This window comes from Clarias gariepinus, chromosome 14 (assembly GCF_024256425.1).
Source record: "Clarias gariepinus isolate MV-2021 ecotype Netherlands chromosome 14, CGAR_prim_01v2, whole genome shotgun sequence".
NCBI lineage: Eukaryota > Metazoa > Chordata > Actinopteri > Siluriformes > Clariidae > Clarias > Clarias gariepinus.
Window position 1 is genome coordinate 26,096,327 of NC_071113.1, and position 22,700 is coordinate 26,119,026.

The window sequence follows — 22,700 nt, forward strand, 5'->3', positions numbered from 1 at the left end:
AAGATAACGGACTAGATTGCTGATAATGTCGTCATATACAGAGGCTACTTCACAAATATTTCAAGTCAATTCATTTTTATTTGTATAACAAAATTGTCTCCGAACCTTTACAGATGTACTGTAGATTTAGAAACCTAATGAACAAGCCAGAAACAACAGTAGGGACAACAGACCAAATGAAATGACATGAGGAAGAAGCCTTGAAAGGAACCAGGCTCAAAAGGGAACATCTTTTTGGCTGACAATGGATAGAGAGATTATAAATAATTACTTTCTTTGATCTTTTTTCAATTTGTGTCAGCCTTTCATGTAAGGAAAGCAATAAGAACGCACAGCTTTGACATTTATAGACATTTAAAGTGTAATTATGGGTGTTAAATGATTGCGTCATAGCTTTAAAGGTTAGCAACATTATTTTCTTTGCAATACTTTTTCTAGTTGTATTTAGCTTAGTATACTGCATTGAACAGCTCATACAAATTATTTGCTCTAGGAACAGGAATGCTTTCTAATTATTATGTCCCAAGACTTACATTACACATGTATAATACTATAATATACATGTAACTTTATACATGTAGTGAAAGGGTATACTGTACGAACCAATATTTTATACCTCCTGCAGTTCTTGTAAAAGTGGGGTTTACTCCATACTGTTTTGAAAAAAAAAGTTGTAAGGTTTGTAAAGGAAGAAAAATATTCTACCCTCTGACAAATGTTTTAAGTGCTCTTTCTTTGTTTAAGTGCACTTTTACCATCGCTCTGTGCTCTCAAGGCCTCTTGGCTGTTCACGGGGGCATTTGAGAGACGAGTGGGATTTTACTGCACTTACTGCGTCTCTCTCTGTGTCCCCAGTCCATCAACCAAGTCCTCGTTGCTGATACGCATACAGAACTCTGAAAAGCCCGAGACACAAGAGAGTTTCGCTCAGTGCTCCAACTCCACTCCAGCCTACAGACCACACAGATGCATGTCAAGAGAGCCCTATCTAAACAAATTAGGGGTTTTGACATGAGATTTTGGTCAACATACAAAGTTTCAAAGGTAGACTGGTATTGATCCTAGAGAGTAAACTTGCCAGACATTCAAACAGGTGATCCAAAGAGTAATCTAATCTAGGCTTCGACAAAAAACACAATTAACTCAAAAATAAACGCTGCGCAAACACGAATGGAGCCCTCACTAAACCTCTGATAGGAGTGGGGCCTGGAAGGCGGCAGGCTGGCAACCTGAAGCCTACTTGGCCTAAAAAACCTACTGCTAATGGTTAAAGCATGTCCATGGTGGAAGAGGAAGTCGACAGTGTTTGCTTGTCAACAGGCGACCAAGCCAGGCTTTGAGACTCATTAGTCAAGGGTCGGCTGTTTGTTGGCCTTTGAAGCTGACACGCGTCCTTGAAGAGAAAGCACATCCAGCAATCAGGCTGCACACGCACAAGAGAATGACGGGAAAGGGAGGATGTTGCTCTACAATAGGGATGAAAATTCATGTGACACAATAAGCGTATTGACCAGAAGCGAGGGAGATCCCAAATCCCAAATGACTCCCCATTGTTTATCCTATTGTCCAGTATATAGTGTACTACCTAGGGAGTACATAGAGAGTAGTGTGAGTCATGAACAATCCCGAATCCAAAATATCTGCTTACCCTGCAGGGTACAGGATAATATAGGGCCAATAGTGCAGGTATATAGTCATGTACTCTATGTTAGACTACTGGCATGCCATAAAAACCACAAGAGTACTGACGACCATGAGTAGTATCTGAATTCTACATACCTCCTTATTTTACATTATATAGAAAGAATATTAGGAGAGTAGAAAGTATTTATGAATGAGATCTGAATCCAAAATAGTTCCCTATTGTGCAGGATACAAGTCATTTTTTACAGAAGCAAAACATCATGAAGTTTATAAAAGTTTTTATTGAGATACTGAAAAGTATAACATTAAAAAAAAGAAACGCTTTAAATTTACTACTCAAAAAAATTAAATATAGACAGTGGTCCAAATATCTGCAACAATAGACATATTTACCGATATAAAATTTTATATACAGATTTTTTGTATATATTATATGCATATATTATATGTATATATAGATTTTTTTCCTTAACAAGAGAGGATTTCATTAAATAGATGTAGCACCCCTTAACTTTTTTCTCAGGGCTGATATGAAGTCAATCGTCTATCAGAATCATCTCCGAACAATCTACAGCACAAAAGAAAGAAATCATTTTTTTGCATGAAACAGCACCACTTCTGATACATTAAGAAATGTTTAATGTACTTAAACCCAGTTTCATGAAGTCAAAGGTGGTCAATTTAAGTAATTTAAACTTTTAAACAGGTTTTTACTATTGGATCAAGACTTTTGTGCCACGTTATAAAATTTACATTATATATTGTCTCAAACAGTATATTTATGTCAAAACTATAACACATCAAAAATATCTCTGTGTTAAAGAAATGTTGCATCATACCCCTAATGTGTGAGACAGGAAAAAGTAAAAAAATAAATTAAGAAATAAAATTAAGAAATAAAAAAAAAAACTTGATTTTAAAGACTGATAATTTATATTGGGAAACATTGACCTGGTCCAAAATTATCCGATCCAAGTGGTGATCAGTGGGATCAGAAAATGAGTAGGATATAAGATTTCAAATAAGTGACTAACAAACACTATTGCTCTTCTAAAACAAAATGCTACAACTGCTAGATTATATCTAATTGTCATAGCCAAAACATTTATGTTACAACCCAAATACTGTACGTTTTGGCTTTCATGTGAATTCACATGTACAGTATATTGTTGTGGTAGTGACAATTCATCGTTTTCAGTTCATCGTTTAGGTTCTATTTAATATAACGTTGAAAATATTAAAATATTATTCCAGGTCTTTAGTCGGAGATCCATCCCTGCAGTTCATTCCTGGTATTACTATACATGTGCTTAAAATATGTAACAAATTTAGTTAGTTCTATTTCCCAATATGATGACCCTGACCAGGTGGATACTAAGAATGAATGGTAATGCAACACAGAGCTGCATGTTTATGCAAGCATCATGTGTGCACGCTGGCATACTTTCTCATGAAAGGAAAAACCTCCCACTTAATATGACTTTCATTTTCTTAAATACGCAATAGTGCTCCTATTGCATATAACATACAGTATAGACATATAGCATATAATATAATATGCAGAAGTCATTATGAAAAAGAGTGCAAAGATTTAAAGCAAAAATACCAGTATTGTGTTGTTTATAATGTAGTAGAAGCAATTATTTCATGTCCTGTGAAGTGCACTTATATAATTATTTTCAATAGGAAATACAGTGCTAATATTACATATCCTAAGTAATGCACTTGCATAGGAAGTAACAGCTTCCTGTGTATACAATATACAGTAATAGTGTACTACTTAGGGTGTAGAAACCACTGTTTGTAGTGTACTTGCATCATCATGGTTTACATTCCGTACAAAATATGGCGCAAGACCTTGGAGGTTCAAGGCAACAAATTCTATCCTATGTACAGTAGTGCACTTCCACAGGAAGGTCAATACTACATTCCAGATGTCTTTGTGCTATAGAGTAATGTGCAAAAAGTCTTGGATACATGCAAATAAATGTTGCAAAGTAAAGATCGAATCTTTTTTATTACAATGTGCACTGAACATTAATAAACTAAGCAAAGTGATGTGATGAGATGTGATGACTCTTTGTATTTTTTATGCATAATTTATGCAATGTACAAGAAAATTACTGGTTAGAGTTACTGAGGATCTTGGAAAGTATGGACACAGTTTTCCTTGGAACTTTTTTCGCAGATTGCAGAAGCCTTCGTTACCTTTTTTTGGTCCGGAAAGAATTCTCTTAAGTATCATGCAGCTTTCTTTGTTGACATACAAACATTTTTCAATAGCATTATTCTTATTATTTTTGTTTTTTTGGGAAAGTCATTTTGGAAGTCTGATATGTTTTTGTACTGACTCAACAATGCAGAAATTATATAGGGTGCCTTAGACTTTTTGCAGAGTATTGTGTGCAGTACATACAATGTAGTGCACTACCTAAGGTGTAGAAGTCATTAAACCTTGTGTAGTGCACTTGCAAAGGAAGTAGGGAACTATTTGGAAGGCAGCCAGAGTTTTAAGGTGGCCGGATTGCTGAGGCACAGGAAACAGTTGAGCGTGATCAGGAAGCTCACTCTGAGGAGATAATGGCACACTATGACCGAGTTCAAGTACCCCGATGGGCCTCATCTTGATTCCAGCAGCGCTTCATTATCTGGCCAGTCTTTTTTTTTTTCATCTAGTGAAACAGTGTTAGGACAACACTGCTTCCGGCAGATAAATTAGCTATGGGAGGAAAGTCAGCAGAAAGGCCTGTGTGCACAATGGCATCCCGGCGGCCGCTGTTCCCGCACTTCAGACACACATATCCGCTACAGATGGGAGGAATCATTAGCCGCTTCTTGTTTTTCACCTCAGCAATGAGGAAACCCCATTGTTTAGACTCATGGCCAGAGAGACCAATGAAGATTTGATGGCACTTTACAATGACAGCAACGAATAAGTCACACCTGAAGTACAGGAGTGTTTTTCAGGAGACATCTTAGGAACATGGTGTCATCTGTATATGGCTAGTGCAGGTATATGGATGGCTAGTCTTTAAAAATGTCATTTAGTCAATCAATCATTATCTCATCTGGTTACTTTTCCATTTGAAATTCACGTTCAGTGATTCAGTGCCGATTATAGTCTTCCATTTTTATTCACATCCTGTTTGCAGTCATTTTACTGGAAGACTATCACGATGACCCCTTTCACACTTAAACAAGCAGATCAGAGCCTGCTTGTCTGATTAAAGGAACTCCACCTGACAGCGCCACACAGTGGTAAGGATCGTTATTAAACGAAATGGAGTTTAGCTTACAGTGTTCCCATATTCCAAACATTGGGAATCAGACGAAACATGTTCGGCGTATGAAGTTAACTTTTAACTACATTTTGGCTAATTATTTCCAGGAATTGTGTGATTGACTTGTGATTGAAAATCTGTTTGATTCTGCTTTGGTTAGCGAGCCATACAGTATGCATGGGTTGGTATGTCAGTAAAATGATAATGATCGAGGTCTGAGTGTATATATATATATATATATATATATACTGTATAAGCATTGGCACTGGTGTTAGGTCCAAAATTTTTTCACAACACACCCATCTGATTCACTTAAATCAGCTAATTATTAAGCCTTGTGTGGGTTTAGGGGTTGAAGAGACACATACGAGCAGAAACTGTTTGCTTTAACCAGTCTATAATGTTGCTTAACAGGAAGTAAGACAAATAAGCAAAGATAACCACGTTAAAAAAAAAAAAAAAGGACGAGGAAACAAATAAAGGTTTTCCAAACCATATTTTAAAGTCTGACATAAAAACATGTACTTACAGTACAATTACTTTTTTCATCTCGATGTGACAGTTTTAAAATCAAGCTTTCAAATCAAAATACACCTTTGTGCGCTCTCACTTCATGCAGGTCAAACATGCATTTAAGCAAATAATTATCTTAAAAGACCCTGAGACACCAAATCCATTCACAAGCATACTCACAACATCATACTGTAACCTGTCCTGCAGCATACAAGGATACATAGTGCAGTGTTGTTTCAGATTAAGGAGAAAATTATAAGTAATTAAACAGAACTGGCACACCATGACTGGTTATCCTTCTGTCTTATAACATTGTCCCTGAATAATAATAAAAAATCTCAAATTTAGAGTTTGAAACCTGACATAAGACAGACGTTATAGTCATAGTATAAGACGTCAGTAATAATACTTGAGGAAATGAAGACAGAGAAACGCTCCATATGTTAGTCTTCTGTAAAATCTACCTAGCCTCTACAGTAAGATCTAAAAATCTGAGTCCAGTACCAACTTGCATGAATAAAAGGAATTAAATTGAAAAATAAATACGATTTCATTTCAGTTAAGAGAGGAGAACACCGCTTTCATTCAGACGGACAAGCAAAGTGTCAGCATCATGCAAAACTGGCTGGATTTAATGAAATCCAACAAAACATTAAAATTAAATAAAATCAAAATGTTGAGTAAAAATGAAGTTATAAGCAGTTATGTGCTTTATTATGTCACAGCGTCTAATAATTTTGTTTCCAATTAAGCGCCTTGTCCCCTCAAAGGGGGTGTGGCTATATGTGTCACTCAACAGAGCCAATCAGCACAATAGTTTATTGTATATAGACCATATGCGGAAGACACAAAAACTACAAAATCCTCACGAAACAGAAACGAAAGCGCTACGTACTGTAGCATGGCTTACTCCAAAAAAACATAAATAAATAAGAAAGAAAAGTAGACTATGAAAACTGAACTTTAGAAAATGTATGGACAGATCAATAGAAGGAAGTTTAAAACTAGTTTGTCTCATATGTTCTGAAACTGTGGTGATAGTAAAAAGCAGTACTGTAAATGTGACCACTATGAGATAAAACACAGGTAGTTAAAGAAGACATATCCGCAGCAGTCAGAGGGTAGGGCGTGTAAAATGCCCACGCTGGCAAGGATTGATACACATAATCGCTATAAAAATATCTATTACAGCATAATTTTATCAAGCGAAACTGGCTGAACAGAATTAAATAAAAGTTTTGTAGTCTTTAGATGCCTGAAATTTACCCTGCACCATAAGTGAAATCAGTGGTGAGTTACATGGCAATACCTTGCCAAAATAAAATTTTATTTCGTTGTATTAATAAGTTCTGCCTACATGACATGTACATGAGCTTCAACCTGAAATAATAATAATAATAATAATAATAATAATAATATCACTGCTTACATTGAAACCCATCAGCTTATTTTTAGCTTTAACCTTTGAACTATTTATACAAACTCTATACCTGTCAATGACGGGAACTTATGCTAGTTGGAATCGTTCAAATCGTAGTCCAATGCCTTAACCATTGAGCTATCTCAGACATATTTAGTACTTTGGGGGTGGGGGGCACTTAAAATATTAAACAATTTATTATTCTACATAAGCTATATTAATAATTAAATTTCTACTAGTACTTATATTGTATTAAACATTACCAGCTCTAATGATTTTTTTTTATTCTTAATATTATTGTTGAGAAAAAAAAATCATATTCTCCTGCTACAACACAACTGGTTGTATGTTCTTATTCATTGTGAAATAAAACAATTGGTAGTGGACTCAGCTTGTACCACTTTCTCAAACTGCTTGTACTGTTGCTCCCTCTAGTGGTTTCAAACAGGATGTGCAAAGGCACAGTGAACTGGGCTTGCATACACTATAAGAGTGTGACCTCTTTATGATTTAATAACTCCATAAAAAATGGATAAAAAATGAAGGGTGACAATGGATAGAAAATACGGGCCATAAAATTAAGCCTAGTTTCCCGAAAACCTTGTAGCAACAAAATCTAATAATAAAAATAAAATAATTAGGCTAAATTATCATTCCATGAAGATGATACATTGCTTCCTTGATCGTGGTTTGGAAATTATGAACAGAGGCACTATAATAGAAATTGTTTTATTATGTCAGGGCTAGCTTTTCTGGACCAATTTTTTTATTTTTATTTTTTTAGTTTATATCTAAACTGTCTAAGATTCTGGGTTAAAGTTCCTGCTTTAAAGTTGTTGAGCTGAAGGTTCTTTGATACCTTTTCCATGCTAAAGTTGATGGATTAAAGTTCCCATAGTACACACTTCCAAAGATTTAGCTCCTAATTTAAACGTCCTGGTCTACATTTGTTTGGTTACAGTTCTAAGGCCGAACATTTCTGGACTAAATCTGCTGGGATACAGTAAATTTAACAAGGGGAAAGAAAAAAAAAAATCACATTTTGTCCCTCAATGGAATACATTGTAACTAGGCGTGCCATGTACCACTACTGTATGATTAAGTTTTAGATGGGATGTTATAAACCAAGGAGTAATAGTTCCCTGTTATATCATCTATACAATCGTAACACAATTTTAATTAGATCACTATTTCAGATGACTAGTGTATCATCTCATCCACTAAATATAATCATGAACTTTGTGCAACACTGTTTTGGGGAAAGCATAGCAAACTACTGCATAGTAGAGTTCTAGAGAGACAAAATGACCAAAGCTGAACCTGCTCCCAAGAAGTGAAGCGGTTTCCGTCTGCTCAGGACAATTACATTCCTTCAAAGTATGATTTACATCATGGGCTTTACTTAAGGTTTAAGGATTACATTTGGCCTGAATCAGCTCTGATTATTTTTCTTATTCTTTCTCTTTCTGCATCTCATTCTTATATCCTCTCTCAACCGTTATTGTGTCTCGTTGCATCCTATGTGAAGCCACAACATCCTGATTTCTGTGGTTTCTGCTCGACAATATCGTTGATTTGGAACTTCGGCTCTTTGGGCAGCTCGAGACATCGTCCAATCAGCTCCCTGTGACACAATAACATACACAACGTGATTCATATGAGTATATAGTGATTCTTATACAGTACATACATGCTTTTAAGTATTATTTTTTTGTTTTATATGGAGGTATTTGGAACAAAAGACTAGCTCAGTTGTTTTGTTGCATATTGTTGTACTCGATCTAGTACACTGGGGAAAATTTGCACACATCTTAAAACTTTCATTGGTTTGTGTGTGAACTGTGCCAACACTGTTTAACACTATTGCTGGTTTTCAAAAAGCAAAAAGGCATTGGAATGCATGTGATGTAAACACTTGGGATTGATAAAAAGGAAGTACAACTGTCTCTCACTCATTACACCTTATTTCATAGCTGCTGAAAGACTTTTATCATGGATAAGATTTGGCAGATTTGATAATGCCATCCGGCACCAAAGCTAAGGCTGATCTAATGCAAACAGAAATTCTACTAGAATGGTGTTGTTTCCCAGACCATTAAATTTACAATTATCAATAAAAGTATAGTACTCACTTTGCTGCCGTCATGAAGGCCAAATCCACATTTACACCAGTTTTAGCACTTGTCTCCATAAATATGACACCATATTCCTGTAAAGCAAAGCACAGAGTCAATGAAGTGATCCATTTACCCTTTCAGACAAGTTTTCAGAAAATTCTCAGGAATCATCCAGAAATAAAAGATTTTTATATAGATTTTTTTGTTTGTTTTAAAATTACATCTGAAAGTTAAGCCATGTCAACTGGACTTCTTTCTTTTTAGGTTACAACAGTTCACAACTCATCAAAGAAGCTTCTTCAGACTGTAGCAAGTTAGTGCGATTCAACATATTTGTATCCTCCAGGGTCACGTATCCTCCCCTCTGCCTGAATGGGCTCATTAGGTGAACGACGGAGAAGGTGAGAGTAGAAGAGAGTCATTAAAACATAGAAAAGGGACAGAGTTGTTACGATGAACCAGTAATAGTGATGAGGGAAAGTCATTAAAATGTAACAACCAGGGAATTTACTGTAGGGGTAGATGAGGTTCTTATGTGTGGATTTCCTTGTAAACCTGTGAAGAGGTCCTGATCTTGCTGGGGATGGATGAACAAAGATCTTGATCTTGCTGGAAATTAATCTTGCCAGATGCAGAAGATGTTGTTCCTAGGACCTCCAACTCATTTGAGATGATTTTCCACTCGCACATAGATGGCCTCCTTCACATCTCTGTAAAACAGTCCTCTCTTTCCAAGATTTGTACATTATTGTCCTAGAAAATGTGTGCCTTTGTCCGGGTCCTGAGATTGTGCTCCCACCATTATCATGTGTAGGTTGTTTCATCTCTGCAATGCAGAGCTCAGAACACTCTCCACTGAACTGGACCACATATATTATATATGTCTGTTCTTTGGGGTGGACAAGATTTTAAAAATCCTTTTTAGCTCTGTACATTTAAGGGATGGCAATAATTTTACATTGGCTCTGTGTCTCAGCTCTTTTTGTTGTCCTTCTGCTGAATCTTGTTAAAAGAACACTGCAGGACTTGAGAGCTGTCTTCAGATGTTTTTCTTCCTTTTTTCCCCCCTGTTTTCTATCTTTTGCTGCAGTGCGTAGTGGAAGGAGGTATTGGTCTGTATGTGTGATTATTATAGACTTCTATTTCCAGGCTAGAAGGCAAGAAGGCCAGCCTTTAGTCCTTGCTAAGGACCTGTACTTCCTGAATCTTAATCATCTTCACTCAGGTGTCATCTACATACCTGAACCAATGGGTTGGTGCAGTCCCAGGGGAGGCGTTGAGTGTTTTCTCCTCCATTTGCCTTATGTATAGGTTGGTCACAGTGGGTGACACTTACTGAGTTTATGCTGCTGACTATTGGTTTGAGAGAGGCTCCTTGTGTAGCTTGGGAAGTGCTGATGGGTCGCTTCTCCAAGGTACAAACAGAAACATTTGCACCATTCAAATGTTATAACTGCTAAGAGTCTCGTCATTTGAATGTGCTTGAACTTTTCTGTAAGAGTTCATATATACTCCACATATCAATACATTTATGTTAGTCCTTAATAGAAACGAAAAAAAGTACTGTGACACACCCTGGCCAGTCTCTCTCCATCCTCCCGTTTGATGACTCTCCCACTGTTTATATCAGCCTAAAAAACAAAGTAAATAAATTTGTTTATGCACCGTATCTGTGTGTGTAAAATTGGTGTTAAACTTTTTATGTGTATCAGCTGGAATTTGTTGTACCTTGTTGCCCAAAAGCATGATGACTGCATCACTCTGTGCATACTCATGGATCTCTGTAAGCCACGCCTATAAAAGGAAATTCAGGCAATCACTTGAATTTACTGGGGTTTCAAGTCTGGAGAAGTTGTACACTTTAGTTCATATTTTAATAATAAATAATAAAGAATTTACTTAGTGTGCTTTCACTGTTAAATCAACAAGAGTGCGTACCCTGATGTTGTCAAACGATGACTTGTTGGTGATGTCATACAGCAGGAGAAGAGCTGTGTAACACATGTAGCACAGGTTTATATATTAATGATACAGTAGGAAGAAGGTTGCAAAGAGAAATGTTATCACTGTTGTTCTTTCACCTGAATTATATTCACTATGGCTATTATTCAAATTATGACCAGAATTAATAACTACCCAGAACTGTCTCAAAATAATCTAAACAGGTATGAATTGATATGCATTGGGTTTCACTGATCCGGATCTGACCCGACAGGTAGTTGATTTGAATTGCATTGTATAGTATAGGTAGACTGGTGTTCCCAAATTGTCCATGATGTGAGACTGGGCAGGAAAGCAAATGTGTGTGTACCCTGTAATGGATTGGCACCCCATCCAGAGTCTAAAGTAGACTCCAAGCTTTTCACGACCCTGTGTATAGGATAAGCGGTATAGAAGATGAATGAATGAATGAATGAATAAAATTGTACAGAACTAAACATTGGCCTGACGGTCTGGTGTCATATCGAGCGTGGGTTCCAGACTTGGGCCTGTTTTTTCCAGGATGTGATCTGGATCCGTTTACTGAACAGTTGAGAGAGAGACAGAGAGAGAGATGTGTTGTGGTGGGGTGTATAAAGACAGATTATCTCACCATGGGCATCTCTGTAGTAAGCATGAGTTACGCTGCGAAATCTTTCCTGTCCCGCTGTGTCCCAAATCTGAACCAGGAAGAAGTAAGACAAAAGACTGCTGAACTAGAACATCTCATCTGTACATCCACTTACATCTCTATTAAAACTCTATTCATCACTCACACACGCCCTGCTAGTTTTGAGCAGCTGTGTACATCTGGTTTGGGAATGTGGCAAGTACAAAACTAACTAACTAACTAAACAAATAAATAACAATGCTTTTCCTTGTTGCTTAGTCTATTTAATCTATAACAATTCTTCTTTGTATGGTTATGACTGGACCGAAGATCAGACAAAGACACTCGTTTGAAAATCCTTGTGAAAATAAGCTTTAATTAAGCAATATCACATGAGAGCGAGTGCTGTTGTAATGAATATCAGCACAGCTGTGATGCGGCCATAGGCACGAGGTCGCAGCCCATGTACTGAAGATATCACAGCTGTGCTGATATTCAGCACAACATCATTAACCCCAACCTTGAATGTGATATTGCTTTTATAACAGTTTCCCACCGACAGTTAGTGTAAATTACAGGGGTGAAAGTCGTTTCTCACTAATACTATGTAGCTATATAAACCATGGAGGTGGTGAACAGTCCCGAGAAGCTCGCAAGATTTCACCTAATTTGCTTTCGAATATCAGCTAACTTCCGGGTTTCTAGGTTAAATCCCAAATAGCGTTAAATAAAAAGCTAGTGCACGGACATATGATGCACTATCCCTTGTTCCACACACCAAGTAGTGCCCTTGATCAGGGGTTAGAGAATGATTTGGGATTCAGTCCTGTGTTAAAAGCTGGTTAGCTTTACAGTTCACATTAACTGTGAACAGAACAACACAGACATTTCAGAGGCCATTCAGAACGTTAGAGAAGTGATTACTAAAGGGACAAAGTGTTGTTTAAGACATCATGGCATTATCATATGTGTTTTTCTTAAAGTGCTTCCGTGACTGGTTTCGGCAGGAAGCTGCTCTCTCCTCTTTCAAGCAATGAGGACCCTATTTTACTTGTAACTGACAGTTACTTATTATATTTTTATATGATAAATAATGATTATTAGAACACCTGTGACGTGGATAGATACATCACCCTGCACTGTTAGGCTCTATTATCATCACTTATGGAATGCCTCTCGTCCAATCAGATTACTAACTACAGATTACTAATTGCACAATATTAACTTACTGCCCCATATTGTAAATATATATATATATATATATATATATATATATACTCTATGTTGGATAATTCTTTAAAAAAAAAAAAAATATATATATATATATATACTGTATATATATATATATATATATATACTGTATATATACATATACTGTATATATATATATATATACTGTATATATATATATATATATATATACTGTATGTATATATATATATATATATATACTGTATATATATATATACTGTATATATATATATATATATATATACTGTATATTTATATATATATATATATATATATATATATATATATATATATATATAAATGACTGTTAATAGTCATTAAACACACTTTTGCTTTAATTTAATTATACATCCAAAAATACATCATATTCTTTATTAAAATAACTTTAAAAGTTTTATCTTTGATTAAGTTGACTGGATTCACATAAGAAGAAAATATCTACATGAAATAATAATGAGTAAATAAACCAAGACGACAATAAATAAATAAACTGATGAACATAAAAATGAATAAATGCAAGAAACTCAGATAGTTAGTAGGCTGCTTACTGAATTGGGATGTGTTTATTAATGTTCATGAAACGTCCCCTTTACTCACCTGTAATTTAACTTTCACGTCTCCGACAGTGACGACTTTATTCTGATGAAGAGAACAAAATGTGTAAGACAGCAGTACAGCATAATAAACAGCTTCAGTTCACATGGTTAATAGTGGTTTAGATCATAAGTTTGGATATAACACATGACACTTAACGACATGGTGTGATGTCTGTCTAAGCAGAATCGTTGAAGCTGGGGGTTTTCACAGGAGTGCTGTTAAATGGTTTGTCGTAAAAATATGGATTTGAGATGAATCTTAAGTGAAAATGTGCGAAAGTGTTAAAATCCATAAAATATCGACTTTTTATTTCCTAACTTGTTAAATATGACTATAGGCTCAACTTCTGACTCTGAATATTTATTTATATAATAAGAATAATTTAGCGGGAGTGTTTTTAAAATATTATGTGGAGCATCCATGTCTAGAAGAACAGAATAACAGAACACAGTTATGAGTAAAAACTCCTTTTTATTTCTCTATATAATTCCCTTGCTACATTAATGCACTTATTCCAGTGTTTTATTAGTGCTTGGATACCATCTAGGTGGAACATTTCCTCATTACGCCTGGCCTCCAAGGAACTCTTTTAATGGCTCCAACATGTATTGAATGAAATGTCTTGGAGCAAGCATCCTCCCACAGACAGATGCATCTTTTCCACAAGTTGACCTTTTAAAAATCAGGCATTCTACCCACCGAATGTTCATGGAACGAATGCAATGAGGTCTGAGCCACCTTCATTTATAGACGTATGGCCTTTTAAAAAATGTTTTAACTACTCAAGTGTTTTATTGTGGCTAAGAGCCTCTTCACCACACTGTGCTTGAAGTCTTCTGTAAACGTCAAACACTTTTGCGCCTTCAAGTCCCAGTTTGACTTGAACACCCCTCGAATAAAAATTATATAACTACTAAGAATAATAATAAAAAGGCCACCTATGAAAAATTGCCACAAAGCTCAAGGACAATTTTCCATGGAATTTTTTGTTGTGTGTTTTGTTCCAGGAACAGCCCAAATTCCAACTGTGTGTATGAGAAAGTGAGTGAGAGTATGTGTGTGTATGAGTCACCGTAAAGCCAATGCCCACTGTGGCAGAGAAGGAGCCTGGGATGAACTTTCCCTGATCAAACTGCACCAGCAAAGATGTTTTCCCCACCCCACTGTCCCCCACCAGGATGGTCTGCAGGGGAAATGTGGAAAAGACACATAAGTAGAGAAAATAAAAAGACAATGGAGGTGGAAACACAAGCAGAAACAGTTAAAGTGGAAATACTGCGGAAATCATGTACCTTTACTGTATATACAGTACAATACATTTTTTTTTTTTTCAAAAAAGGATAAGAGAATTGAAGACGGGTTGGGAAAAAAGATGGTAGATTCATATATCTTATTGAAAAGTAATTCAAGATCACAAGAGCAGGAAATAATGTTGAACATGTTTTCAGAACTGATGACACAGCTAATTTAAGGGGCAAAACATCCAGTTATGTAACGTATGACTAGGTACATCAGATGATCATGGGTTATGTTTCCCACATACGCTGTAGAACAAAGATCAGTTTTAAAGCATGACTTAGTGGAGTGTTTCTACCAGGTTAAAGTAGGATGATTTCCTAACACTTTTCTGCATAACTGAATACATTCAGCACAGAAGGAGCACAAATACACAGTACACAGACTCCTTCAGAAAGCAGAAATGGAAAGGACATATCCTATTTCATGATACTCAACAAAAATACATAAATAGGATAAGGATTTTATTTCCAACTCAGTAATGTGCCTTTAACGCTGGCAGAACTGAGACACATCTTTATAGATGCTACCAGTTTATTAATGAACCAAAGATGTTAAGGTAAGCAACAGGAACACACTTTCTGAAAATGGTGTAAAAGCTTTGCAGTTCGCTGATATGGGCCTGTTTTCCAATAACAAGACCAACAGATTAACTACAGCTCTACCAGCACAGACTTGTGCATGATTGGGCCTACGTTTGAAATCAGGCAAAATGTTTGCTCCATCATTGGAAGAGTTTGAATCCCATCAATTCTACTGACTCTACTCAGGGCATTTATAGGGTCATCCCATCCTGGGTGGATTCCCACACACAGCATTCCTAACAGGCTCAGGATCCACAAGGTAAATATGCTACTAAAGATGAAAGAATCAAAGAAGGGATCGATGATGGCTTTATGGGATTTTGAGAAAGAATGTTCTCGCCCCCTTCCTTGATTATAACAATACTGACACCATCCCAATCTGCTCTAACCCAGGTGAGCTGAATGAAGAAATCTCACTTGATCTTAAATTAGAGGTGCATATGCTTATCATAGGATTAGCATGTCATTAGCACCATATAAGTGTAAGTGCAAATCGGGTGCTAGAATTGCAAAGATGTCACTGAAGGAAAGGCAGTAAAAAGACGAACAGCAGTAATGAAATCAAAGTGCTTTGAAATAAACTTAAAAAATGTAAACTTTTGATCTTCCAGAGCATGAGCACTGGCGTTGTAAGGTTTTCTGATTAAGATTCGCAAACTTTCCCATGTCACTATGTCCAAAAATAACCCCCTCATTGCGGTTCCTCATTCCTCATATCGTAATACTTCCTATAGCATGTGTCTGGATAAATATTCATGTAAATGACTTACTGGAACCCTTTTGTCTAGTGGAAAATGCTAATGTGATTCCTATCATTTGTCTGTCTCCAGGTTTCCATAAGACTTTCTCCATGAGATTTGGTTAGCCTTATTCTAATGACGTCTTCTGATGTAAAGTACCAGTCAAATAGACACATGTTCTAATTTATTTTGTGATTTATATTTTTACATTTTAGGGCAATACTGGAGATTTCAAAACTATGAAAAAAATAACATATGGAATTAGGTAAGTAAGTATCAACAACAACAACAACAACAACAACAACAGTAGTCTGTTTAAGACATGAAGGTAAACCTTTCTGGAACAGTTCTTGCAAGAACAGCATTGTCAAGTGCATTTGTAAAACCCATCAAGCACCATGATGAAACTGCTCTCACGAACACCTTCTCAGAAAGCAAGACCAAAACTTACCTCTGCTGCAAAAAGAAGTTCATTTAGAGTCACCAGCCTCAGAAATCACCAATTAACAACCAGCACCTCAGATTAGAGCCATTATGAAGACTAACCAATAGTATATCTTTATCCCACAAATGAAAAGATTCAATGATTATAATTCCTCTAAAATAAAAAAAATTTAAAAAATTATTACATCACATTTTCATGTTTCTCATTTTTAAAACTATGTTTACATGCATACTGCATTTGAATTTGCAAATTGTGACAATTGTAATTCTTATCTTGGAAAGTGTTCTCTCTTTCATTCATTAAATTTTCTTTAAACCAAGCGCAGAGAAAAAATAAGAAAACATTGCTGAATCCAAGAAATTCATAAGCACAAACAAAATAAGTGGAAAAAAAAATATGCATACGATCATAAACAAGCGAAATTTTGTTCAGATATCGCTGAATGCATGGGGCCCAATAAGTGGTTAAGTTCTGTGTATGAAACAAACATGTGGTAGTTTCCGTCATCCTCCAACCTGTCACCATCTCAGGCATTTTTACTGAGCCGAGTTGACGGAGTGAACTTGAAGCCGAAGTTAAAAACACCAGGTGGCACCACAAACATGACGCAAGCATTAAACAAGTCAGCAACACTTCTCTGTGCACCAAGACTTATAACCAACTGCATGAAGGAAGCCCTGGTGAGCAGAACATGCGACTCTTTATGACAAACCATGAAGAGGTGAAAACGCAGTTGGAACTGCTTCTGTTTCTGTATAAAACGAGCCTTTGTGTGAAACCCAGGACGCTTTTTCTAAATAGTTATTCTTTGAGTTGTGTCACTATGTTTGTTTTATATCCGGGCAAACAAGTAATTAAAAAATGGATGAATGGATGGTATTTGATTTTAAAATTATGAATTACGATGAAAAGATGGACAAATAGATACATGAGCAAATGGTTGAATGGGTGGTTGGATGGGAGGATGAATTGATAAATGGATGGATGGATGAAATTTGTGGTTGAATGAGTAGGTATGTGGAGATCAATGGAATAAATCAACCTATGGATGGATAAATGGATAAATAAATGGATAGATGGATGGATGGATTTTTGACTAAGAGGACATAGATGATGGATTTGTAAATGAGTGGATGGATGGATGGTTGGATGGTAAAGTATGATTAACTTTAAGAAATATTGGACAGACATATGGAACTGAAACCTTTTTTTTTTTTAAGAAAAATGCACAAAATCACATTTGACCTGATAGGGCATAGTCAGTGATGCAACTCTGCACTGTCTACAGGGCCTTTGTGTGAAACCCAGGATGCTTCTGTGTCTAAATGGTAATTCTTTGAGTTGTGTCACTATATATTGTTATATCCGGGAAAACAAGTAATTAAAAAAAAATCATTCTTCAGCGACCAAATTAAATGAGTATAAATATTCAAGTCTGGGTCTTTTTAAAGCAGATGGAAATAATAGTTAGACATTGCTCAAGGGTGAATCAATGTATAGATGGATGGATAAATTAGAAAATGACAATTAAATCATGAGTAGATAGAGAATGTGTTGGATAGGTGGATTAAGACTTATTTATAGAAATCTTTGTGGCACAGTGGCTTAGTGGTTAGCAATATCCTGTGTCCTGGGTTAAATTCCTGCTTTTGTGTTTGCAACCTTGTGTGCTTGGTGGGTTTCCTCCAGGTTATCCAGTTTCCTCCCACTGTCCAAAGAGTTACAGATTAGGCTAATTGGTGTTCCCAAATGTCTGTAGTGTGTGAATGTTGACTGGAGGTCCTACCACGGTTGTACAAAATGTGAATAAATACAATGGCTACCATGGGCCTCCATGGTCTCTAGTTGACTACTTCTGGATGTATGGATGGAAAGACATGTTGGATGGATGGATAGATGGTTCATGCAGATATTTAAGTCTATTAGTACATTAGTATTTGTATAGCACTGTTAACAAGACATTATCATTAAGCAGCTTTATAGAATCTAATATGATGTAAATTGAGATGTCTAATTAATAAGCCCGATTTGACAGCAGTGAGTAAAACCCTCCTGGGATGACAAAAGACAGAAACCTTAAGAGTATCCATAGTCAAAAAGGAATGCAGCCTGGGACTGCAACTTACATAATGTGCCTAGTAAAGTCCAATACACACTTTGAATTTTATATTAATGCATCAAGGCCTTTTGACACAAAGAAAATCATAAAGCTAAAAGTTTGACTATTTAGCTTCCATTTGCATTTCTGTGCAAGATCTCCATGATAATGAGCCCAAAAAGTTTTATCAGTTTCCTTGGGAATAAAATATTAATTAGGCGTTCATGCTGAAATTCAGCCATCAGCCACTGTGACTGTTTCATAAAGCCCCAGCTGGGAATCACTGAAGCTTTCAGGCTGCAAGAGCAAAGGGTTTTAAAATTAGAACAAGGTTTGCACCAAATGTATCAAACTAAAAAACTGTACATATTTATCCTTACAGTTAATAAACCCAGAGTTCTTTTGGCTATTTCTGCTCATGCCTTTAACATAACTGAATGAATCAACACCCCCAAGCAATTCTGACCTTTACACTGTTTTCTTTTACACTGTCAGAAATTCTTTTTTTAATCCATCCTCAAGGCTTTTGAATTCACACTCCTCCACACACATTAATGTTCGCACATGCTCAACTTGACAGCGCCACGTCATTCAGCACCATGCCGGGGACTGAAGATGCGGTTGCCATGACTACAAGTCTCAGGCAAACGCGGCCCTCCTCTCCCCATTCTCCCTACGACAGGAAGCAATTAGGCGGAATCACCACAGATGCTCTGAAAATTGTCAGTGTAAAGCAAATGCATTATGTGAGCTCTGTTCTGTAACTGCATAATGTTGGCTTGGGTGTTAGAAAACATTGAGGAAATTATTATAGACGTGACAAAACGATTATCTACAAGACCTTTATACTATTTATATTCTTAAACGAAAACCTGAAATACACAAATCTGAAATGTAAAATAAAATGAAAAATACTTTGTTCCTTAAATATTATATAAATGAACCCACAATCCTTCAAAATGCAATCTTTTCCCTTTATAGATTCTTGCACTAATGAACAGGATCTATTTAACTATATGTTAGATAAATGAGTAGATATAAAGGCTAAAGGGTTAGGCAGATTGAGTGGATGAGTGAAGTATGGGTGAACATGATCTAAGAACTATAGTGAATTCTGTGGACTTGGTTGGTTGAATGGATCAGGGATGAGTGCATAAATGGATGAATGGATACTTGGATGGATAGATGAATGAATTCCTATGATTTGTTGAGGGATTGTTTATGGTTATTCTAAAATGAATATGACTTATTAAAAATTAAATTTCATTAACAATAAATGAGTGCTCAGGTGGATGGATGGGAGCACGAATGGATAAATAGATAAATGGATAGATGGATAGACTAATATAATCTGGATTGTTAAGCATGCCTGTGTGAATATGACAGTTTAAGAATTGTCAGAATTGTCCATTGATAATTCATAAATGAGTGCATAGATGAATAGATTGGTCAACATACTTTGGATGACAGGGCATGCTTCGATGAAGGGGCGAATATAAGATATTTCCCAAAGTGTTTAAAAGCTTCATAAATTAATGAATGGTTGGATGGATGGATGGTTGTGATTTAAGAATTATGCAGTATAATGAAAGACTGGACAGATGGATTCATTGGTGAATGGTTCAATGGGTGGTTTGATGGGTGGATGCATTGATAAATTGATAAATAGATTGATGGATAGATGAATGGATGAAATTTGTGATAAAATGAGTAGATACTCTATGTGGGGATCAATGAAATGGATCAATCTATGGATGGGTAAATGGGTGAATAAATGGATAAAGGGGTGGATGGATTTCTGACTGAAGGAGGACATAGATGATGGATTGATGGATTTGTAAGTGAGTGGATGGATGGATGGATGGATGGATGGTACAGTATGATTAACTATAAAAAAATATTGGACAGACATATGGAACTAAAAACTGCACAAAATCACATTTGACCCGATAGGGCACAGTCAGTGATGTAACTCTGCACTGTCTACAGGGCTTTCTGACCACACATGATCCCTACACACTCTCCATCCTCCCTAATGATAATATCAGCTAATGGACAGCCATCCCCTTAAACCAAATACTTCAACCCTAATTGTGACATTTCTCTTCTGCTTCCAGCTCTGTACAGACCATCACATGTACTACACCATTCACTACACAAACTATAAACCTTCATTCAAACCAAATGACACCCTGAAGTGTTACAAATCACAAGCTTATTATTATTATTATCATCACCCACCAGCTTTCAAGTTCAAAAGTTCATTCATCTAAATTCTGCATTAAATTAACATTTTTTTCACCCAAACTGTGTAATACAGTGGACATCTTCTAAAATGTCTTCTGAATCATTTTTACATATATAAAAAAAAAACGTTTCTATATATAACGCGCCTGAGGGTAAACTCTCAGACTTTAGTGTAACACAATCCGCTGACTGTTCCTGCTGGATTGGCCATTAAGAGTGAAGCAAACTGAAGCATTCATGCATGATTGATTTTAATGAATTGAACAGACACTTAAGACGAATAAGTACGTTCTCTGTGCCAGATGTGTTTTCATGCTCTAAAACATCAAATAAAACCTTATACCATTTATTTTCTGAGTATGGAGAGTGTGGCAGGATTTCATTCAAGGGTTTAGGAAAGAGCTCTGATCCTAATAACTGAGTGTGACATGTTAGCACGCTCCAGTACTTAGAAATATGTATTGTTTTGCTATAGGTAAAAGAAATAACATTTGGGAGAGCACAATTAGATACAATCTGTTTAAATAGAACCTAGATCAGATGCATGAGATATTTATATATTATTCATTCATCTTCTATACCGCTTTATCCTGTGTAGAGGGTCTTGAGGGGGCACACACACTCACACGCTCATTTACACATTACTGGCAATTTGGAAATGTCAATTAGCCTAATCTGCTTACATTTGGACTGTGGGAGGAAACTGGAGTACCTGGAGGAAACCCTTCAAGCACAGGGAGAACAGGGAAACTCCATGCACACAGAAGGAGGAAGGAATCGAACCCAGATCCTGGAGGTGGAATTGTTTCCTAATGCATTCACAGGCATTAGAAGTTTGCGTTCATTTGGGTTTGAAGCACTTTCAGGGTAAAAACATAAGCCTTTACAGAAAAGCGTGTCTCTGATGTCTCTTGCTTTTTAATAAAAGAAACATAATTGCAAGCACAGATCAGAAGTATAATTAAGATAATGAGGTACAGTACAGTAATTGCTTCATTCTTTCTCATTGGGGAACAAACTGTACCTGTGCTGTTCCTCTTATCTAAACGTGCAAGAAAACATGTTCTTGATTACGTGATGATTAGTTACCTTGTGCGTTAAATCCTGGTCGTAGAGGCCATACACGGTGCAGCTCTGCTCATCTCCAGCCTCGGGTTCGTCTCTGGTCTCAGGTTCCATCGCGGTCTGATCTCTGGGATGCTCAGCGCGCGAGAGAGCCGGAGAGGCGCGGTCCAGCGCGCGCGCTCCTTCCCAGCCTTCGTACGTCACCACTTTCGCAGCCTCCCCGCGGAGTGGGTGTGACGTAAGGCTCAACGTCATCACATAAGAAAAATAAATAGACAACCCCCTCCTCCCTCTCTCTGACTACAGGTATGTTTGTTTCATCATCAGAATAGACACCCTCATGTCTTTTTAAATACCTTATGAATGTTCATAGTGCAATAAGCATTTAATCATCTGAAATACTTTTATTAAGTAACCACTAGATGGAGACAAAATCTTTTCTAAATTCACTCCAATCCATTTTTATTTATTTTCAACCCAAAAAGGCAATACAGATTTTTTTTTTCATATGCTTGCTCACTTACTCACTCATCTTCTTTTTATCTTTTTATCAACCCTATCTTATACACAGGGTTGCAGGGGGGCCTGGAGGTTATCCTAGGAGACTTACTGTATTCACACACACACACACACACACACACAGTATACATACACATGCTCATTCGCACACTATGTCTTTGAACTGTGGGAGAGTACCCAGAGTAAATCCACTAAGCACAGGGGAGAACATGCAAACTCAATTCACACTGAGCATGCCGACCAGTTCCATATAAAATTTTCTTGTCCCCTAATTAATATCTCAAACACAAAAA

General features: G+C 36.5%; 1 protein-coding gene across 1 annotated transcript; it reads right to left on the reverse strand.

Moving 5' to 3' along the window:
* Positions 1–5,392: 5,392 nt before the first annotated feature.
* LOC128541738 (ras-related protein Rab-37) lies at positions 5,393–22,065 on the reverse strand. Its single transcript, XM_053512297.1, has 9 exons — positions 21,913–22,065; positions 14,486–14,596; positions 13,414–13,455; positions 11,569–11,635; positions 10,914–10,966; positions 10,704–10,769; positions 10,550–10,606; positions 8,991–9,067; positions 5,393–8,482 (listed from the first exon to the last, which is right to left on the reverse strand). The coding sequence occupies exons 1-9, from the start codon at positions 22,000–22,002 to the stop codon at positions 8,377–8,379; spliced, it is 669 nt and encodes a 222-aa protein (XP_053368272.1). The 5' UTR covers positions 22,003–22,065; the 3' UTR covers positions 5,393–8,376.
* Positions 22,066–22,700: the final 635 nt, after the last annotated feature.